Genomic DNA, 23,047 nt, shown 5'->3' with positions numbered 1-23,047 from the left:
CGATTTTTCGATTTTTCAATAACGCTTTTCTTGACATGTTTTTTTCTAACTTATCCGGATGTGTTTTTTTCAAACTCATTTTTTCGTTTTCAATTTCGACGAGTTTCTGGGAATTGAGATTTCAATAAAAAAATTGAACCCTATCAGTCAAGAGGGGGTGAGGGGTTGGAGGTTATTTCAGTCCCCAAGAAACACATCAAAATCCCAAACAAGAAAATTCGTTTCGAAGAAACACACCCAGATAATTTGAAAAAAAATCGCGCCAATAAAAGCTTCATTTCTTCACGTTAAATTTCGTGGATACGTCCATGCTCTTCCCTTCTTTCTGGAATTTCCTCGAAACTCCTTGCATTCCCTCGAATTTTCTGGAAACTCTCTGAAACGTGAAGAAAAGATGTTTTTAGGGTCATGTCTGTTTGTATGTATTCGAAAACTTGGGTCTTTCCTGATTAATTTTTAGAAAAATCAACATAAATACGGTGAAATTTGTAGATAAAAATCTGAAATTTTGGCTTATTCTAGCTATTATTTAGCTCAACTTTGGCACGCTCTTTCAGCCCGATCGATTCAGTAGTTTCTGAGATATAGCAACTTGTTTAAATTTCCTTTCAAGTCAGAATAGATTCCTGGGAATTCTTAAGGGTCTCGAAAGATCGTGAAATTCCTCAGAAATTCAATGCAATTGGATTAAAAACGCTAGCTCTTCTAGTTTCTGAGAAATCCTCAAAAACAAAGTGATCATGGATTAAGGGGAGACCGCGGTGACATTTGAAAGTCTTCGAGTATTGTAGCGACGATCGTAAATGTTTGTATTATGAGTTGTAGGTAAAAAAAAGTGGGAAAAAATCGAACTCCGAGATTTTTGGATGGTTGCAAAGGGTCAAAACGGGCTAAAACGGGTCTAATCTGCAAAAAAGTCCAGGTACCGCAATTTTCAACCAATTGCGCTAAAATTTGGGTGACACATAGTTGAAATATATAAAAAAACAGTAGATATTTTTTTTTCTAATATTCATTCTTCTTGTGTATTGATATTTTTTTCTGCTCAGTGGTATGTCTTAACCACAGCATGGACATATTACTGAGTAAAAAAAATATAAATACACATGGAAAATGAATTTTAAAAATAGAAAAAAATATCCACTGTTTTTGTATATAGTTCAACTATGTGTCACCCAAATTTCAGCTCAATTGGTTAAAAATTGCGGTACCTGGACGTTTTTGTAGATTAGACCCGTTTTAGCCCGTTTTAACGTTTTGCAACCATCCAAAAATCTTGGAGTTTGGTTTTTTCCCACTTTTTTTGACCTACAACTCATACTATAAACATTCACGATCGTCGGTACAATACCCGAAGATTTTCAAATTTCACCGCGGTCTCCCCTAAAGTCCCCCTTTTGCTCTACAGACAATAGAAGCCCAAAAACAAGAAAAATTTCGGAAGACTTTTAGGGATTTCTAAAGATATAGAAAAATCGTGAATTTCCTTAAAAATTCAATGCAATTGGATTAAAACCGCTCGGTCCTTTAGTTTCAGAGAAATCCTCAGCAACGAAGTGATCACGAATTAAGTCCCCCTTTAGCTCTACAGGCAATAGAAGTCAAGCAAAATGCGAAAAACTTCGAATGAACTTCTGGCATTCCCAGGGTCCTGGAAAGCATTGTGCAGTTGTACAGGTGCTCGTCAAATACGAATAAGATTGACATATTTAGAGAGGGTGAATTACGCCTGGATTGATTTATTCTTACAATTTTATTGTCTAGAACTTCAAGGAAATTCCAAAAGAGTGCTGGTAGAATTCCAATGAAAATTTGCTAGCAATCAAAATGCTGGAAATCCCAAAAAATCAATTTCCTTATTCCACTGTTTCATTCAAAACTCCCCGGATTTGTGGAAGAGAGTGCTCTTCCTGCGGGCCCAGCTGATGGTGAAGACGTAGATTTGGAGTAGACTAGACTTTGTAGCAGTCGGCAATGTCACTCATCAAAATTATTGAATTTGAGAATCTTGTTTGCGATCGAAATAAAAAATCTGCAGTTTTTTTCGCTACAAAAAGGCACCCAATACAGTATATTTGATATAATAAAATACATCGGTGTTAGATGCAAGTACAATACTGAAATAAATCGTCATTTTAATTATAATATATATACAGTTTTAATTGATTGTTATTAAAATGTTAAGTACCATTGTTTTTCAATTTTTTCTTGATTGAAGAATAAAAGGCCACAAGTGCTGATAACAAATTGACCGACTTCACCCAGCACTCATTACCTTCTATTTCCAATCGTACGTTTCTTGATATAATGATAACGAAGTTCTTACAAAAAAATATATATTAATAAATATCTGAAGATTGAGGGAAATGGGGGGAAGGGGTATGACTTGAGTGGTTACAAATATGTAAAAAAAGGAAGGTACAATTGTTATGGCAGAAATCCCCAGCTCCTATAAATCATCTTGAGAACCGAAAGTTGACTCAACGAAAGTGTTATTCAAAGGAGAATAATTATTTATATCCGAAACATGAGTAGCTTTAGGATGAGGGAGAACGGCCGATTGTACCAAATGATTTTCCTTTGTGCTCGATTAGAATCATCTAACACAAGTGCCAGAAGCATTTTTCGCAATGAACGAGAGAAAAAAAACGAAAATGTACAAGAAAAGTAATGAAATCTCCAGGCCACTGTCCATGAGGTATCACTGGCAATACCCTGGCAGATGGCCGTGACAATTGAAGGCCACAATTCTGCCTGACTTACTTGGACAATTTTTATAACATAAGTATTTTATCCAATTAAAACAACTCAAGTAAGTCATTACGTGTTTTAGTCTTGAGATTGGCTTAATGATAGTACATCATTTTAATTCAATAAAAAATGTCAAGCCATTCCAAAACATTTACACGAGTGCCTAAATTACAAGAAAAACAATTAAATCATATAAACTTCGAATAAAAAATAAAACGGATAATAGAAGTATTTGGCTTTTGCGCTTACAGGCCAGTGTCAGAACTACTTAATAAGTTTTCCTACAACTTTTACAGAAATATTTTCGATTTTTTTTTCCGTTGATTTTTTGTTGATTAGATTAGAGTTTACAAATTTATGGACATTTCTTGATCGTAAGGAGTTAGATTAACGTCTGTGGAAGATGAAGAGGTGGATGGAACAACAGGTGCATGAGAACTCGTTGGTGATTCAAGTGGTGTTGAGGTGGTGGGTGGATTGGAGGATGTTGGGCTTTCCAGTGTTGATTTCCAGTGGTTTCTGTCACCACTGTCCACCCCGTCGTCCGAAGTTATTGAAATGTCAGCGATGATTCCACTTTCTGTATTAAAAATACGAGAAATTAGTCGTTTAGGGCTTCATATTTGGGCATGTCAGAATTTTAATGCAGATTAATTATTACTCACCCACACTACACTGGCTATTCAAGGTGGTACTGCGGTGATGAAGCCTTGGACTAGCATCCAAGCCTAGATGCAAAGCTGTCGGAGGCCCAGCACTGCTTCCTCCACTACTCGACGAAGAGCTCACTGATATTACACTATGAGGACGTCTACTACAGCGGCTAGAGTCGTCTGATATCGACACTGCTATTGAGTTTCTAAATCTCGGAGCTTTAGAAGCAAAAAATGAGAAAAAATGTTATTGAATGAGTATTTTCTCAGTAGAAAATCTAATATTGTCTATCAAAGTTGCAGAATGAGAAGAGTCAATTTTGGTTTTCGATCACTTTATAGACATTGTGCTATCATTTTTTTACATGTTTCTTCTAAAGTTTCTAAAGAAAAATCCGAGCAAAATCATTCGTCCTTGTGCAATCCATAGAACTTTTTATAAAACTAAATAATTTGTTAGTGGATGAAATATCCCAGGCGTAGATGGAACATCCTCTGAGGGGGGCGGGGGAAGCAATTAGTTTCGAAAGAGAAGGGATATAGGACACATTTAAAAAAATCCTCATGACTCATCTCGTTATACAACACTTCGCTACTGAATTGGAATGACAACACTTGATCATTACTTTTTGATAGTTGCGCAACACTAATGGATCGGTCATTGATTTGGTCAGCGCTGGGTCTAATATCCAGACACGGTTTATTCCCAATTCCCATGCTCGACATCTCCGCAAGGCGCACTTCTACAAATGAAAACACCAATTAGCGATAAAAAGGAAGAATTACAAATTCGATTAGTTTTTACCTCTGTTACGAAGCGCCTGCTTCCACAGCAAATTGCTCAATTCTTCGGTCCATGCCTTCTTAATATCCTCACTAGCACACTGAAGTGTGTACGTATCCCCGGGTTTTCGTTTTCTGAACCAGATTTCGAATTTTGTGGGTGAATCCGCCATAACAGCTGTCAAACCTATGTCAGTGGTCTTGATGCTATGCTTGTAGATGTAAATATCAAGATTCTAAAAAGGGTGAGAGAATATATTAGAAAGGGAAAACTGATTAGAAAAGTTGATAAAACTCACCTTCCTATCGGGAAATCGTCGCGCCTTGCTGAATAGTATCAAATCCTCAAAGAGGAACACTTGCCTCAGGCATTTTTTACCTTTCCCCTGCCATACCAGGAACTCGTTTTGGCGCAGAAGTCGACCCTGCTCCTTCACATTCACCTGAGGTATCAAAAAAAAAATTGCATTAACGAGATGAAATAAAAACTATCTCACTCGTTAACTCTTTTGGTAGTGATCGAGGGGGTAAAAAACTAAACTTCGAAAAAACTTGTTCGCCGGATTTCAAAGATTCCATAATATTTTTTTTAATGGCAAGAGATTTCGTAAAATCTTCAGAAACCCTTCAGCATTTCAAAGGGTTCTAGAGAATCTCCAATACACTCTGGAAAATTTCATGTCCACTGAGAAAAAGTAAGTTTTTTGAGAAGTACTTCTTTACTTATATCAAGACACTCGTGTGGTAGTGATCGAGAGGGTAAAAAATTTCGAAAAAACTTGTTCGCCGGATTTGAAAAATTCCATATTTTTTTTTAATGGCAAGAGATTTCGTGAAATCTTCAGAAACCCTTCAGCATTTCAAAGGATTCTAGAGAACCTCCAATACACTCTGGAAAATTTCATGTCCACTGAGAAAAACTAAGTTTTTTGAGAAGTACTTCTTTACTTATATCAAGACACTCGTGTGGTAGTAATTGAGGGGGTAAAAAAATGAACTTCCAAAAAACTTGTTCGCCGGATTTTAAAAATTCCATAATATTTTTTTTTAATGGCACGAGATTTCGTGAAATCTTGAAAAACCCTTCAGTATTGCAAAGGATTTCAGAGAATCTCCCATGCACTCTGGAAAGCTTCATGTACACTGAGAAAACCAAAGTTTTTTTGAGAATTACGTCTTTATTTATATCAAGAAACTCTCTTGGTAGTGATCGAGGGGCTAAAAAGCTAAACTATAAAAAAACTTATTGGCCGGATTTTAAAGATTCCATATTTTTTTTAATGGCAAGAGATTTCGTGAAACCTTCAGAAACCTTCCAGCATTGCAAAGGATTTTAGAGAATCTCCAATACACACTACAAAGTTTCATGTACACTGAGAAAAACAAAGTTTTTTAGAAGTACATCTTTACTTATATCAAGAACCTCGTGGCTTGAAAATTTTCAAGATCAAAATATCTTGCACTAAGAAAAAAACTTTCGTCAAAAAATTTTATGCTTGTTTTAATGACGGCGACGATTTCTTGGTGACAAGAAAGCGATTTCTCATACTAGGTTAAATTGAATTAATTCATTCAATAGTTTTTTACCCTCATTTTAAAAATATTTTAATGCAAAAACCACTTGAATTGATTTGAGAACTCGTTTTTTTGTGAATTGCATTTTTTAATTGATTCAAGCAGTTATTGTTGCCCACATCAACATCACACGAAGATCCATGAACTCAATAACTCATGAGAATGCAATCAATTAAATAATTCAGAATTTCTCCCGGAAATTCTCAGGGACTAACTTTTGGGTCCGATTGCCATGAAATATAACTGAAGTACAATAACAAGAAATTTAAGATTCATTTAATTTTCAGCCTGATCAATCACCATGCAAATGTGAACTTTCTTAGCATAATATTCCATAATTTCAGTACCCAGATGCACGGAATGCTTTCTACTATATCGCGATCTGGAATCCAATAGTTTTCGAGCCTCAAATCAAAGGGCTTTCTCTTCGAGAGCATCTCTTCGTTCTCTCGAGTTACGTTTTCGTCGTTAATGAATTCCCCCCTTGCGCCAGAACCCGTGAATAATGTATTGTAAAAAAAATTTCTCAGTGTACTTGTACTCACGTCACAATCACGGAGTGAATCCATAGCGAGCAAATCATTTCCATGCCTCAGTTGAAAACGCACCATCTGTTCGGCCGCTCTGAGCTCCGCTTCACCTTCAACAATCGGTCTGACACCATTATTCTCCTCTGTCGATCCTTTGTCACCCTTCCCCGCCATTTGTTCCGATAGGTCAGTGCCTGCTTTGACTAATTGCTGAAGAAGCAGAGCATACTTTCCCATACGCTGCACTGGTTTCAACAAATAACTAGCAAGATCCATCTTGTCGCCGAGTTCAAGTTGTTTTGTCTTGAAAAAACTCGTGCCATATTCGGCCATAAGTGAATCTGAATTTGGTTTATTCTTATTATAAAGTGCATAGAGATAAAATTTATTCTCATGACGTAGGAAGCACTGTCCAACCATCATGGGACTGTGCTCACACTGCTCAAGTTCACGGAGAAAATGTTGACTGTGAAATTCATATATTTTCTCAACATTGCCGAATATAACATTCCTCTGGCCTCTCATCGCCTGCGGTATATCCTCCCTAACCAGTTCTGGAATATAGTTCTGGGAAAGAATAAAAATTTATTATTTCCCACGTTACACCAATACAACAATACTGTTATCCCGCAATTTTGATAAAAATATTTCCCACCTCTATGATGTACTCCAGGGACTTAACGTAATCTCTCTCAGTCTGTATCATTTCCCTCATTATCAGTAAAATTGTTCTGCAAAATAAAAGATAAAAAATTGCGAAGCGTCAGTATTTTTTTTTTTTTTCCGCCTAGACTGCAAATAATTGAGAGTGCTGAGAGGAAAATAGTATTACTTCTTGGCTTTCATGCCCGCAGGCGCAATGCTAGGTGATCTCTGGAGGTGTGAATTCACAGGTGGCTTTCCCAGGCGTCTATTACCAGCTGGACTCCTGGAGGGGCTGCGAGGAGGTGTTTCCAGGAGTTGTTGATCATGCCCACTCTCACCGAGCTCAGCAATATTATCCAACGTCGGACGTGAGCCACCACTGGCACCTGCAGGACTCTCAATGGGACAAGACCCCGCATTACTGTCACTATCATCCCACGAGTTGGACTCGGCAGCTGATTCCGAAGTGGCGAAAGACCTTCTACGACCACTGGGACTTTCTGGCGTCGAGTGTGACCTCATTAATTCCGCAATTTCCTGGCATTTACTTATGACATTTCGACACTGCTCGATGAGCGTCTCATTACCCAGCTTTTCCGCTAGGCTCATCATCTCGGTAAAGTGCTCGGCCGGCAGTGGTGGTGGTGGTTGTGCGTAAAACTTTTGATTGGCGCGTTCCACCGAGTTTCTCGCCTCGTGCGCCCACTCCTGGGCACGATCCTGCAGGAGGCAGCATCGCGAAGTGTCCTCCAAATTTTCACGACGCTCATCGAGCCTCGAGCCAAAGTCCCTCAGATGTTCGCGCAACGATCTGGCCAGCTCATCAAGACCACTCGTGCCAGCTGCCTCAGCCAGATCACTACCCTTATCCAGATGTCTCTGTAACACCAATGACAATGGAAATTCAAGTGCCTGAGGAGCGTGAAATAAAGTGGCCACAAGGGAGGATGACAATTGTTAATTACATGCTTCAGTGGTACTTCAAGTATCAAGCGCAATATTCAATATGGATTACTTTCAATTCCCTGGCGCTCTTACTTTCATCCCGAGTTCCAGCGAGTTCGAGGGAATGCGTTTATATTCGCGTGTGGCATATACTAGGGGCCAGAGGAGCAATGAAGGGGGAGGGGGACCGAGCGCGCTTACAACCTAAAGGGAGGTGAGCCCAGGTTGCTGACCAGAACGGAATGCGAGTTGTTCAAGAAAGTCCGCGGGGATAATGCTTGGGTATGCCATGTGTTAACGCTTGACTCACTGCTCAAGAAAGGGGTTCCAAATCAATTTTCACCATTATTACTTCAATTTTGTTATTAATTTTATTTCCAAGTATTTTCAAGGCGGAAGATGGATGAAAGAGGTGAAGCGAGCATGAAGTTTGGTTGAGCGTGACACGGTAATCGGGGGGAATTGTGAGTTTCGCAAATGGAAGACACATGGGGACCAAATTGTCGTCGCATTTGCACCATTCACTTGCACTCGCTCCTCGCTCTCGCGCTCTGTGCATCTGTCGAGCTTGTTTTCCCTCTCATTTCAGCACGGAGGGAATTATTTGGTGAATTTCACAAAACAAGTTACATTGATAGATTAAAGAAGGGAATTTATATAGCGTTTCACATCTTTGTGATGTTACAGGAAATGATTGGATGGGATTTGGATGAGGCAGGAGGGGAACCGGGACCTTCCAATTATGCATCGGGTGCTCTCCCAACTGAGCTGTTCAGTTCCTAGTCATTTCTGCATTTCAAATTTCTGGTACAGAACCAGAAACCAACTAGGTGTTGAATTTCAACTACTAGTTGGTGAAATTGAACAACTAATTAATTAAAATTCAGAAAAGTTTTTTCAATTTCATTCATCAATTTTGACTACCAGACTAGATGGTGAGGGCAGACATACGTTTGGAAACAAACCCGCAATTATTCATATCGTGATAATCGATAACTGTCTCCCCTAGAAGATATTTTCGCAATAATCTACAATTCCTTGTTAAATTCGATCCATCAAATTAATCGACGAACGTTTATTGAAAATTCAACAAATGGTTGTCGAATGAAATTGAAAAATCTTTTTCTGAATTTTAACTACCTAAATAGTTGTTTCATTCCACCATGCATGGTGAAATGAAACAACTATTTAGTGAAAATTTAGAAAAAGCAACTATTTTTGAAATTCATCAACTGATTGTTGAAATTTACCAACTAGTTCTTAAAATTCAACAACAGGTTGGTAATTTTTTTTACCAACTAGTTGTTGAAATTCAATGACGAACGTTTATTGAAAATTTACCAAATCGTTTTCGAATGAAATTGAAAAATCTTTTTCGGAATTTTAACCAAATAGTAGTTAAATTTCACCAACTAGTTGTTGAAATTCAATGACGAACATTCATTGAAAATTTACCAAATAGTTGTCGAATGAAATTGACAAATCCTTTTCTGAATTTTAACCAAATAGTAGTTAAATTTCACCAACTAGTTGTTGAAATTCAATGACGAACATTCATTGAAAATTTACCAAATAGTTGTCGAATGAAATTGACAAATCCTTTTCTGAATTTTAACCAAATAGTAGTTAAATTTCACCAACTAGTTGTTGAAATTCGATAACGAACGTTTATTGAAATTTTACCAAATAGTTGTCGAATGAAATTGACAAATCTTATTCTGAATTTGAACCAAATAGTAGTTAAATTTTACCAACTAGTTGTTGAAATTCAATGACGAACGTTCATTGAAAATTTACCAAATAGTTGTTGAATGAAATTGACAAATCCTTTTATGAATTTTAACCAAATAGTAGTTAAATTTCAGTTGTTAAATAGTTGTTGAATTTCAACAATTAGTTGGTGAAATTCACTAAAGAATATTCTCCGTGCAACTGTGAGATCATTATTATTTTTTTTTAATGAGTTTGCATAGATGTTGGGAGCTAGATGCCTTGCACATTCTCTCGACGTATGCGCTCGCAATAACGCACGGGGGCGTGAACCCGACGGCGGCGCCAACCACGCCGTTACCTTGAAATAGCTAACGTGTCACGCGTGCTGGGTAGTCTGAAAATATGTATGCGCGCGCGAAACGCCTTTTATAAATCCCGTGAGTACATCGTGACGTGCGATTCTCTCCTATATACGTGGAAACACACAATGGAGAATAAAGAGAGATGTTGTTAAGAATGAGATAAAGGAAAAACAGGAATAATACGAAAATTCCTGTGAACGAGGTTCAGACTAGAAATAGCAGAAGAGACAAATAGTAAACAATATTTTTGCGCTGGCATTGCGGAATTTTTCCACTGTTAAAAAACACTGAGTGCATCTACCGTTGGGCGTTGCAGAGAATCGAGAACCGGAACAGTAACCGCAAGTTTTCTTACGTAATGAAAAGTCATATATGCAAAATGTCAGTTGAGGGCAGAGCGAGGTGGACGTGAGAGAGACGAAATAACAGATATTTTCGAGAGGAAAATCCCAGGCTAATCCAAACGAAAATACGAGAGAAATAAATCCGGAAGTGTCAAACGATCGAACACCTCAAAAGTGGTGCAACCCATTAACTATTCGGCGCGCACAATTGCTCTTCGAAAACGACTTGCGCATTGTCATGACCAGAATTAAAGAAGCGCCCGTTTTCTTCGTATCGGCCACTAGCCGCGCCCTTGCGCCTTCCCAACGGTCTGGCCCATAAAAAAAACGGTTTAAGCACTAAAAATCTCTCACACAACTAGACCAAGAAAACTGTTTAGAGAAATATAATTCATTGAATCGGGGTCGAGTGCCTTTAAAGGTGGCGTTTTACGGTTTTACGTGTTATGTATCAGAGAATTGATCGAGCATAAGCATGTGTTCTCCCTTGGAATTGAACTCACTGGTACCGATGTCGAGCGTAAATTGTTTCTCCGTCTCTTGAGTAGTTTGGCCCGTTCACGATCTCGTCGAGTTGACTTTTCGGTTCTTCGTGGTGGTCGTGGGGGCGGCGGCAGTAACTCCGGGGTCAACGTGACAACAGTAGGTGCATCAACCTCATCCAACGATCTCAAGCCAAGAAATACGCATGCCTGATCATTGTCCCGCTCAACCATCCAATCACTCTCCCCTTTATCCGTCTGCCTGTAGATATTTCTCACGATACCATCCCCCGAACAATTTTTCTCAGGTTCAACAACCTGATATCTTATCGGAATTATACCGTTGAAACTGTTGTCCAGTCGATCTGGGATAGCATTCGACTCCAAGTCCTCGCCGGTCTTTATCAGGAGGGAATGTTCGAAGGAATAGGGTGTGGACAAGACCCTCTTCAGTCCGTCCGGCATGAATTTAATGAATTTTGAATTTAAATCCAGGGCTGAACCCATAGAGGAAGACCTGCATTGTTTTCCTTTTCCGTCGCTCTTCCGCCGGGGTCGTGAGGGCCGCTCCACCTCCGACACCTCCACATACCTAACGCGAATGTCATCAATGACATCCTTGATCTGGTCGTGCACTTGTGACTCTTCTGGGATGTCTGGCCGATGTCGGAATGCGAGCAAACGGCATCCGCCGTTCTTGTCTATCTCTTCTTTCGTTATCAACATTCGAAAGTTCTTGAGTGATACATGACCACTGCCACTGGATTATTATCAACAATAGTTATACGTGATTTTTGCCTTGTCCATTGAGCCCCGTGTGTTGATGTATGGTCTCTCGAGGTTGCACAGGAAAGTGAAAGCAATTTTGTACTCCCTTTGGGAAAGTGATCGATCGTATGTGCTCCGGCCGGTCGTGCGTGCTTTAACTCGAGTGTTTTTTCCCTGCGGGCGCGAAACTTTCCGCGCGACCTTACGAACTCTCCTGTCAAATGAGATATCTTCCCCCCCGATCGGATGTCTTTGGGATCTTGCGGATGGTCAGGAACACAAACGCACTTTCACATATTATTTTTTTTGCAAATCTTCAATTAAAATTTTTTCAAATACGCTCGAGTAAAATTGATTGATAGTTGCGCCGGGTGACAGCAGCGTGTTGAGCACGATTTTATTTAGAAGCTAAACGCGAAACGAATCGAACGGTGCGTCACGGCCGCCGTTGGCCTACTGCCGTACGCCGGGATTACCACGCTGGGTCGAGCCGTCTCCTAATGTCGGTCCTGGCTTCACTCTCCCCTTCTCACCGCGCCAATCCCGCCATTCCATTCGATTCGAAGGCACCTCCACTGCGGGCTTTTGCACTCCTTCAACAACGTCAAAGTCCTACTCGTCTATTATCACTGTCTCCCTTTATCACTTCGTTTATCTATGGCTATCTTTCACCTTTTCTACGCGACTGTCGACATTCCATTGGGTACAATAATATTAATGCAATCGCTGTGAATTACAACATTATAATGACAGCTTGGATTTTGCTTTTGCGTTACATTATTTTGCCTTTGCATGACAACATTGTACCCTCGGTTTACGTTAATTCAAAATTTACTGGGTTAGTAGACTGTACATAAAAATCGCATAAGCACGTAATTGTCCACTTAACACGTGGTTAACCGCGGTTGAGAAATATCTCCGGTTATGAACAATTTTCTTTTCTCATTTTCTTCATTTTTTTTAATGACGAGAGAATGCAAATAGCCAGGATCAATTTCTCTAAACTGTTTATGAGGGGAATCACTCTGTTTATGTGGAGTCGTTTGGCTTGTTTTTTCTACGGGGATAACACACGCCCTCGGCTCTGTGCACTCACACTGCCAGGCACATCTTGTGGGTATGAGAGACTTGGTATTAAAAAAAGTTTGCTCACGATCGTGCGCGAGTTGAACGAGTCTCACTCGCTCGGTCTGGCGTTTACTAAATAAAAAAAAAAGTCAATCTAAACTACTGTGTCCTTTTACCCCCACGGGTTTTGAGAGATAGAATTGCCAGGCACCGCGAGTGCATTGACATCTTGAAAGTATGCACAAGTTTTGCCCAAATATTTCCACAACGCTTTGAAGAAAATTTTATGCATGGGATTTTATGCATTCGAAAGACATTTTCCAGAGTTCAAGAAACTTTATTCTTGTTTCAACTCGTTTCAGCGTAAAACTTTCAATTTGAGAGAGATGAAAAAAATGAAAATATTTGTGAGTGATAAAATCTGTTTTATGTAAGGAGTCGCTAGATTTTCTGGTTCTGGTGATTAATACAGGATTGGTTTAGCGTTACAAATCAATACTTCACGTCTTGTTGAGCACTGAGATATCTTGATAATGAGGGGCTTTAGGGGAAATGTCAGAAGACAGTTTTCGTTGGAGTTTTATGCATGAGACTACAAGATTAATCTTTCAACATTCACTTTTTCAAATCGCTTGTTCTCAAGATCGATGGATGACGACTGGAAATGGGAAAACTGGGTTATTACGGTTAATCGAGATGATTCCGATGTTTTTTTGCCATAATTAATGAAATTATGTTTAGATATTACTGGATCACTGGGTTGAAATGGGTTCATCCATGAAAAAATACTTCATTAAAAAAATCCGCAGTCTTGACGTTCTCGCGCTCACGTGTCATCGCGTGGCAATTTAGTTGATCATAGCAGGCGTGAAAAATGAGAGAACGCGTGGCAAAGCGGATCGCTTTCAAAGGCGCTCCCTTTCATTAATTACTCCCCTCCTCTTCCCGAGTAAGACCGCAGAGCGGAGTACCCACTACACCACTTCAAGTATCGAAACTCATGCATATACATGGATAAACCCATTGGTATCAGGCTAATGCAAGAACGTGGGAAACTGACTCTTATTCATTGTATCAAACCTCATTTTTTTATATTTTCTCAGCAGATATATTATTTATGAATTAGTATGTCGCTGCTGTTTTTTCTCTCCTGAATCAATGTTGAACAACGCATTTCTCAAACGTGAACGGAAGAAATGACACGACCCTGCGTAGGATTCTTTAAATTTTAACATTGGGCACATAAAAAGAAAATAGAAGAAAATGAAACCCTGCTGAGCATGTTTCACGTCGTTTTGAGAGGATTTTACTCTCTTCTGTCTAGGGGATAAAATAACCCCACACTTATAGAAAAGGGGAAACGATTTAATTACTGTTAACCAGGTTTTTTAATTATTTATGCTATTCGTTGAATCTATTAATGAATCGTATTAATAGTTAAGAAGCCGCGTCAACAGCACCTAAGATTCAGAAAAAACAGATTATCCAAAGACAGAAGTGAAATATCCCCAGATATATTATTTATTAATTAGTATGTATCTGCTGCTTTTTCCCCTTAATAAATGTTGAACAACGATTTTCTCAAACGTGAAGAGAACTGACACGACCCTGCGTGGGATTCTTTAAATTTTGACATATTGGGAACTTAAAAGAACAAAAGAAAATGAGAAACCCTGCTAAACATGTTTTACACGGTTTTGAGAGGATTTTACTCGTTTCTGCCTAGGAGATAAAATAACTCCACACTGGTAGAAAATGTGGGACGATTTAGTTGCTGCTATCGAGGCTTTTTAACTACACGGAGAGAAATTCTCTAGAAAAATTGTAGTGCTAGTCCGGGAAAAATGGCGCAAAGCGACGGCCACATTGTTAGAAATTTTTGTCTCAATTTTCCGTGCCAAATTTCAGGCAATTTTTATGTCGTTCAAGTTCCACTGAAATTTCAGGAAATCTTGTCATTGAACAATCAAATATTCCATTGGTTTTCTATTCAAATGATCTGGAAGTCAATAAAATACTTGATTTTTCAATTCAATTATTCTTTGAAAATTCAGAAAAATAAAAAAAAATCGGGGAAAAATTGAAAATTCATGTCATTTTGTTTCTAAATATTCATGTTCCTCTGAAAATTCAATCAAATGGTGAAATTTCCACCTCACTCTCACTGAAAACTCATGAATTTCTGTGAATTCTACTTGCAACTTGAAATTTCATAACCATTTTTCCCCTAAATTCGATTCAATTTCACTCTCGTGAGATTTACTAAAATATCTTCCATGAAATTTCCAGAAGTTTGTAACAGTACAAGCAAAGATTTCAGTGCCGGCACTGGAAATTTTATTGACTAGCACATAAATTCCTACCATTCTTACATAAAATTTTCACAGAAATCCCCGAAAATTTTATCAGAAATCCCTATAAATTCTACCTTAACCCTAGTCTGGCCACCAAACGTGACTCTGCGCCGTGGTATTTAGGCTTCAGCGTTGCCGGATTCACTCTACACTGCCCGGGCGCGTTTAGCGAATTTCCGGCAACGTCGCGACATGGGCACTTTCATTGAACATGTGAAAATAGTATATTATGCCACCAGGCGATAAAAGTATTATCTGGCGAATATGGATTATAATCAGATTCGCCAGATAATGCTTTTATCGCCGTGTGGCATACAGTATTTTATGTCGTTGGGCCCGAATCGCGGTTTTGTCGGGCCCAACGACATAAAATAATTCATCTCTTCGAAATAATTAGTTTTCTTTACGAATTTTGGGAAAAATGTTGTCGTAAAAGGTACTATAATGTTTCAGACCCTTCAATTGACAAAGTCAAATTTTTAAAAAAAATTCCGGTTAGCCAGTCAATTGTAATTAAAGGTAACCAATCTCCGTTTGACAGCACTAGAATTTTTCATAACTAGTGGATTGGGTTTTTTCCAGTATCCGTACTAGAATTTTTCTAAAGAATTTCACTCCACGTATTAATGCTATTCGTTAACTATTAACGAACCGTGTTAAATAGTTAAGAAGTCTCGTCAACAGCAGCTAAACCCTTCTACCAGTGCACTCTAGAGATTATATACACCCAGAAAAAAATATTATCCAAAGATAGAGCTAAAATATCCCCAGATATATTATTTATTAATTAGTATGTCCCTGCTGTTTTTTTCTCTCCTCAACAAATGTTGAACAACGAATTTCTCGAACGTGAACAGAAGAAATGACACGACCCTATCCGAGATACAGTTAGGTTTTCCAATTCATCAGTACGCAGGAGACGTTACCTACCAAGAACGTGCGTGCGAGAACGTTGTGTATACGAGGTCGATTCCACATTTTTTTTCTCAAGAAAAAAAGATAAATCTAGGAAAAAAACCCAACTGTCGTGAAATGTTTATCGTAGATGTGTGAGAGTCACCGGAAGAGTGCCATTGACCATTGTACTGTTGACATGCAAATGCCGGAAAAAATTTTGAGTGGAAAAACGAGTTCCAATTCTTGTCAGTGCCAGTGATAGCGGACGTTATCTCGAGGACGCCCAGTACTATTACTGTTTTCCAGTGACACAGTCAGCGCTGGCGAATGTTGGGAAAGGTCGCGAATTTTGTTACCGCGAAAGAGCTCTTATTAAATAGAAAATAGGAACAGTGAGAAATCGATAGTAATCGTTCATTGTAAAATCGGAAATTGAGAACCCACGCACAGAGTTGTCACCTCGACACGCCCGGTACACCTTCCAACGTATGCTAAAGCCCAATCGGGTCACCGGAACAAACGTAATCCGGTCAAGCGTCGTCTTAACTCAGCTTTTAAACGTCTTCGTGACACGCAAGTACATCGGGGGCCTCTCCAATCTCCTTATCGGGATTGTTTTTTTTATCCTTTATTTTATTGCATAACAAATAACAATTGATCCACAGTTGATTCACCCGACAAACGATGGAATTGTTGCCCTCAATTGCAGTTGTAATTTTTCCTCACTCATGTTATTTTTAACTCCTGTTTCGTTTTCTCTTTCACTTTTTTGTTTGAGTGGATGACTAAAAGTAATTGACGTAGCAAAAGGGGAGCATGAAAAGCATTATGCGGCCTCGATCGATAATCCAAGTGCAATTGGTGCAAGTACGTACCCACGTCACAAGTAAATTACACCATTGAAAAACTTGGGCATTGAGTGAAACTTCTCTTTGATTGAATTCGTCAAATAATTACCAGTCATTTTCGTTTATATGTAATGAAGGGGATGGGGCACCTCGTGATACTCTCAGTCCCGAGGATAATTTCACAGAGCAGTCGAATGAGAAATCCAGGTGTTGAAAATCCAATTCAACCTCTTTATTGATTGTCTCACTTACATAATGCAGCATAATGCAACATAATGCAAAGGTGTGTGCATAATAAAATAAAAACCTTTCGAAATTTAAACGCGACTCGAATAAATTGAATTCCAACGCCAGGTGGCAGCTATTGTCTAGGATCGGCATTGAAATCACCTTACCAACTGAGCCAATGGTGCATCCATTGGTAAAGCAGATCTCTGCCCTCTAATCGCAATTTAATTTAAATTTTTAAATCACTCACCATAGATGCAAAATAGAACTTCTCAAAATCCCTCTCGTGCAGACGTGCTGCTGTGAGGGTCGTTGCGGTGTGTCTGCCGTGTTTCGCAAGTACATCCTCTCCCTTCTTGCAGAGCCAAGAAAGTACCTGCAGCGTTGAAAAAAAAAATTGAGCAAAAAGAAATGAAACATGAGATCCCGAATGAGAAAAAGATGAGAAAAAAAGGCAACGTCTTGAGACAGGATTCAATTTTTCTTGGGGCGGGCGGTACGTTTCGGCCCAAATGAGCGAACACCACACACACACATACACACACGTGGGCTCTCGTTTTCTCGTTTTCGCTTTGGGCCAATTGGATCACGACCCCGAAAAAAAATATTTAAGACAAGAAAAAAGTAAAACGGCAAATCAAGCAGAAATCAAGAAGAAATATGTAAGAAAAATGGCGGTCTTTCTTCATTGAGTGCATCATCATTTTGGGTGGCGTTCGAGGCCGCGCGGGCCCCGAGGGTGTTGTATCGTCTCATCTCCAGATATTCCCAGGTTATTCGGGTCACTGGGCCGAGCCAAGGACCTACCGCCCTCGCGTCAAAATATAATTAATGAAACTTGGCCACAATTCAGATCACGGAGCAAATTCCACTTCCATTATCAACACCGAATGATTTTAAACGAAATGAGGAACTCAGCTAAAAGACCACACCAACCGGATCTAAACGAATTTGCGCAATACATTGTTTCACAAGCTGAGAGAACAGAGAGAAGCGCAATGGTAATAAAGTCAACCCCTTTGGCGTTTCTTTAGGGACAACTATTTAACTTTCGCAATCCAACCTCGTGCCCAGACTTTATTTATATGTATAATGCTTTAGGAATTCCTTTCAGCCAATTCTCTTTGTCTCACTCTCCGACTCCATAAACTCCCCCTCAACAATCTTATCACTTGTACATTTTATTCAAATCAATTTAATCAGACCGTAAAAAGAAATAGAATCAATTACAAACACCAGACTCGTGTGTACACAATTAACCGTCCAAACATACTGAATAAATTTAATTTTCTCGAGGTTTTTCAGCTCCCATTGTAAATTGTCTCCCTCGCCTCCCTTCCTCTTTCCCCGTATCATTCATACCCAGGATATTTGAGTTTAAAGAGAGAGATAATGTTTCTCATTCTTTTATCATCGTGTATACAAGAGCCATTGCACACACGATGTTGGAATATCTCAAACAGAGGGGGGGAATGGTGGAGTAGAGGGAGAGGAGTAAAGGGTCCCCAGTGAGAAAAGGCCTCTCTCAGTTGCCTATAAGGCGTCATGTATGGCAAAAGAGTTTGTATCCAGGAGTAGCCAGTGTGCGCTCACTTATTTGCATGAACGTTCAGGGCATAACAATGGTATCGGGGTACAGCTAGGTACGGCTACTTTGTGCATATGCCTTATCCTAGACAGCAGTTGAACCGGACAAAGAGCAAACGACGCATTTGTCCTGCTGTAGATTTAAACGATGCCCCAGACTCTATTTCCCCTCTTTCTCTTTCTCTTCCCCCCAAATTTCCCCGCCCTTTATGCACCCAGTAATTTTCTCTTCATCATGCAAATGACCTGTCTCTCGGCCATTCTCAAAACGTCAGCCCCCTTACCTCCCTCGCCTGCTCCTCAATCGTCCGTAAAACAGCCAAATTTCTTATGGTAGCACGACGCGTCTCAAATGAACTCTCGAGTCGTGTTGCTGCATTGCCAACCTCGTCCATTAGTCGTCTCGCACGTTTCACTGCGCCCACTGTGTACTCCAGGTGTGACAGTGGAGCAGCACGCTCCTCGAGCAGAGACAGTGCCTCACTCGCCTCTCTGGTGGTCCTCACTGACGATGACTCGGTCAGAAGACGACTCAGGGGGGTCAGGGAGGTGCCTACATTAGTGCAGTCTTTTAATTCCGACATTTCGAGCACTAGGCGACGACCCGAGGCTTGCCAGTCTGACATTAAAGAGTCGTATTCCTGAAAGAGACATTCAGGCTTAATGCTTTGTTTGTTTTAATGGAGAGTCGTGCACTGAGAGATTTTTTTTTAGCAAAACGTTATTTACGTGCCTCGGGGTAATACTGTGTGGACAATTGCGTATATTTTGGATTGATTTAAAACAGAATTTAATCGGTTTGATATTCTACGCGGAGAAAATTTGCAGGAGAAAATTGGGATGGAACTTCAAATTTCACAGCGGGAAACCAAGGGAAAGATATTAGCTTTCGAATTTTTCAAGTCAATTTTTTTTCCGTTATGGTATTCGGGGTGAAAGGATCAAAAAATTTGAGAAATTTAGAAATTTGAGAATTTTAGAAAAATTTTAGGTCGTCAAATGTATAGAAAATTTGGATTTATATTGTTAATGAAAAATCAGTTTATTTCTTGTATATTTAACGCAATTGGAGGTTCATATGATTAAAATTCAGGCAGTTATTTACCGAAATTCTCATTCTACAGGAAATTCAATTGCATGCAAAGTTCAATGGACTTGAATTGAGAATGAGTTTAATTAAAATATGAATAATTATTTTACATGATAATCTCAAGTTTATTGAATTCTCAAGACGAGTAAGAAATTCCATGAATGATTTCACCTAAAATTAAATTGAAATTCATAACATTTAAAATTCAAATGCTGGGAAAATTACTTTAATGACAAATCAATTAATTTCTTGAGTATTTGCCGGAATTCTAATTTTCAGGTCCATATGATTAAAATTCGGGCAGTTATTTACCGAAATTCTCATTCTACTGAAAATTACATGTAAACTTTAATTTTCAGAATGAGTTTGAAAATTGAAACGGATTGAAATATGAATAATTATTTTACCATTTATTAGGAAGTTTGATGAACGATTTGACGTAAAATTAAATTCAAATTCCCAACATGAACATTCAAATGCAGTTAATACTTGAATAAAAAAATCCAACAATGTAATTGCTAGCGAATAAGTTTCTTGACTATAAGTGGCATATGCTTGAGAAGTTTTTTTTCTCCCAGTGTGGAACAAACGAAATTCTTTTCGCCTGGATATGGCGTTGTTTACCTTGTAGAAAGCAATCCACTGGTCCTGATCGAATGAATCGTCCCTCCTCCGCGGGAATCTTCGATTAATCGTGGCGTCATCGACGCTGGATATCTAGAATAGAATACAATGCAACCCGATACAAATGAAATTCAATGAAATTGAACGGTTCGTCGATTCGAATTAGATCTGCAACGTGATCCTCATTGGTTCCTCTCTTTCAAGTGGCCGTTTACACGGTATACATAACGCAAGAATAGAAACAGGGAGAGAGGGAGAAAGATCAATGGGTAATTGAAAGAGTGGACACAAGGGGGGAAACAAATGAAAATGCGGGTTATGCTCGTTGGAGTCCATTGAATGGCTTCGAGTACCCCCAGAGTGAAATTTACTTTAATCGACAATGGGGGAAGAGGCCAATTACCCCATACAACCTACACTTTTTTCCTCAGTCCTCCTTTACCATTCATTCGGCATAATAACTCATTATTACCGTCAATTTAATTGAATCGATAAACAGAGCGATATAACAATTGTACAAATAAAGTTGTGGGTTTTAGAATCCAGGGTGAAATTACCTTGACGTGACTCCGGGGAAATTGCGAGTCGACAGACTGGTCCTGATTATTTCGCAGTAACAGAGCGAGACGCACGTGTACACGACCCTGTACAAGTACAAGTGCTCTGTCTAATGTTTCCAGATCCTCCTCATTACCCCCTCGAATAACTAGTGTCCATCCGTTCTTCGTACGATCAGAGCTGTGGGAAATAAAAATCATTACGTAAAACGAGAGAAAAATAGTTGAAATTAGAAAAAACACGAGTGAGTAGATGAGAGGAACAATTTATCCACAGTCCCTTTGGTTTTATGACCCAACATTCAGCCCTGTTTTACTTCCAATTTACCTGTGTAGTCTCGCGAGGTACAAAAGGTATGATGCAATTTCCCTCGGGCAAATTTTTTCCCTCCCCGTTGTCTCGTTCTCAAACTCCAGCACGAGCCTGCCACTCGCGTCGTCCGCATATCCTGAGTATGGAAAAATTCAATTTAATTCTCACTCACTCACTCAAACAATTTATTTATTTTTTTTATATAAATTGATTCGTCGAGTTAGTGAGAGGGGTATTATCGATCAGGCACGACACATATTCGTGCCTACTATATAAACTCTCGAAGCAGTATATAAGAGCGTTCGGATATCCTGGGATCCGGGTCACATCCTGAATTCGACTTTATTGACACGCTGACGGTGGGTAACTCTTCTCCGTTGGTTGGGGGGGCCTCGTGTATATGTATACGAGAAGACACGAGCGAGATCACGATCGCGGTAAGTAGGTAAGGCCGACGGCCAGAAAACCATTCCAGTCGATTTGGTTAACTTATTTCACTCGGTTTTGTCAATGAAAGAGTTGCAAAGAGAGGGACCATAATTAAGCATTCATCCCACACTTGCCTGGTAATCGCAGGCCGCAATGAAGAACACGTTCTGGTAAATCGTGGATTGACCTTGGAGATGGCACTTCCTCGAGTCTCTTCGCCCCTGAAAACCAATATTAACTATCTCAAGTCAAAAATAACACGCTGTTTGAAAATTATTTATGTACTGTTAAAAATTTTGTCTGAAATTTTCAGTACACTCTTTGGAAATTTTTATCGAATTTAATTACCACTGAAATTTCAAGGAATTTCGTCATTGAAAATTCAGAATTTCGTGGAAAAATCGAAGAGAACTGTAAATTTCAGTTCCATTTTTCCCTGAAAATGAATAGAAAACTAGAAAATTCCGGTCAACTTATTCTTGAATTTTCAGAGCAGAAATTCACACACTACATTAAGGAATTCTCGTCTTTATGCTGCTTAAAATTCGAGAATTTTACAGAATTTTCACTGAAGCCTGAAATTTTAAGTAAATATCTTGAAATTTGAACGATAATAAATTTAAATCCAATTTCGACATATTGTTATCATAAATCAATTAATTTCGTGAATATTTAATGGGATTCTAATTTCCAAGTCCATATGACAATGAAAATCATTCAACACTGTTACAATTTGGAGAGTTATTTACCAGAATCCTTAATCTGATAATTCGATTGAATTTAATATTCTATTCCCGAAATGAGTCTGAAAATTCAAGTTTTCATTTTAAGCTAAATTTCATAAACGAGTTGATCTTAATTGACGCAAATTCACAACATTTAGACGCAATTGGGACTTGACTTTCAAAAAATCCGATGCAAGCTGCACTGTTACAAAAATTAAATCCACATTTAGGGAGAAAAAATCATGATACTTCAAATTTCCCTGCAAATTCAATAGATTTTAAAATTTGTCATTAGCACGATGAACTAAGAATTTCCCAATTCACTCAAATCTTCCATCAAAACCTGAATATTCAGTACCAAATTACACAGAATTTTCAAATAAAAATACTTTTACCAGACCATTCGTGGGATAATTAAACTCAAGTTTTTACTTTCTACTTTTTATTAAAATGTTAACAAGTGTCCGGAAATTTATGTCAAATATTTTCAACACCACACTATAATATCATTCGTTATTTTTATTCATCGTAACTCATCTAATCTGAATAATGATCGATGGAAATTATTCGACTCAAATAGGCCCATAACTCGTGTACAGCGGAAGTGATTAAACTCTCAAATGGAAACTGGAAACTGACAAGTGGAAACCCAGCTGTCTAGCATACCTCGCGTGGTAAAACCTATCTCTGGCGGCTAAACAGATAGGTAGGATGATCGAAGCTGCGGTGAGGTTTGGTGGGAGGAGAGTGAGAGGGGCGAGGGGGGGGGGGGGTCT

The 23,047-nt window shown here is 38.9% G+C and overlaps 1 protein-coding gene across 2 annotated transcripts in view; it reads right to left on the bottom strand.

Moving 5' to 3' along the window:
- Nucleotides 1-2,110: 2,110 nt before the first annotated feature.
- Nucleotides 2,111-23,047, bottom strand: part of LOC107048539 (puratrophin-1) — a 43,329-nt gene continuing 22,392 nt past the window's right edge. For both annotated transcript variants that reach the window (XM_015271746.2, XM_015271747.1), the window contains 14 exons: nucleotides 21,681-21,767; nucleotides 21,133-21,253; nucleotides 20,805-20,985; nucleotides 20,248-20,340; nucleotides 18,818-19,174; nucleotides 17,197-17,322; nucleotides 7,125-7,816; nucleotides 6,948-7,023; nucleotides 6,308-6,859; nucleotides 4,487-4,630; nucleotides 4,210-4,423; nucleotides 4,031-4,147; nucleotides 3,417-3,623; nucleotides 2,111-3,331 (listed from right to left, as the gene is read on the bottom strand). In XM_015271746.2, coding sequence (XP_015127232.1) covers nucleotides 3,099-3,331; nucleotides 3,417-3,623; nucleotides 4,031-4,147; nucleotides 4,210-4,423; nucleotides 4,487-4,630; nucleotides 6,308-6,859; nucleotides 6,948-7,023; nucleotides 7,125-7,816; nucleotides 17,197-17,322; nucleotides 18,818-19,174; nucleotides 20,248-20,340; nucleotides 20,805-20,985; nucleotides 21,133-21,253; nucleotides 21,681-21,767 — 3,200 coding nt within the window. In that variant the 3' untranslated portion in view covers nucleotides 2,111-3,098. The remainder of the gene's footprint in view (nucleotides 3,332-3,416; nucleotides 3,624-4,030; nucleotides 4,148-4,209; nucleotides 4,424-4,486; nucleotides 4,631-6,307; nucleotides 6,860-6,947; nucleotides 7,024-7,124; nucleotides 7,817-17,196; nucleotides 17,323-18,817; nucleotides 19,175-20,247; nucleotides 20,341-20,804; nucleotides 20,986-21,132; nucleotides 21,254-21,680; nucleotides 21,768-23,047) is intronic.

This window comes from Diachasma alloeum, unplaced genomic scaffold, assembly GCF_001412515.2.
Source record: "Diachasma alloeum isolate Michigan unplaced genomic scaffold, Dall2.0 Dall_scaffold_00194, whole genome shotgun sequence".
Taxonomy (NCBI): Eukaryota; Metazoa; Arthropoda; class Insecta; order Hymenoptera; family Braconidae; genus Diachasma; species Diachasma alloeum.
This window is presented reverse-complemented; position numbering and strand designations above follow the sequence as displayed.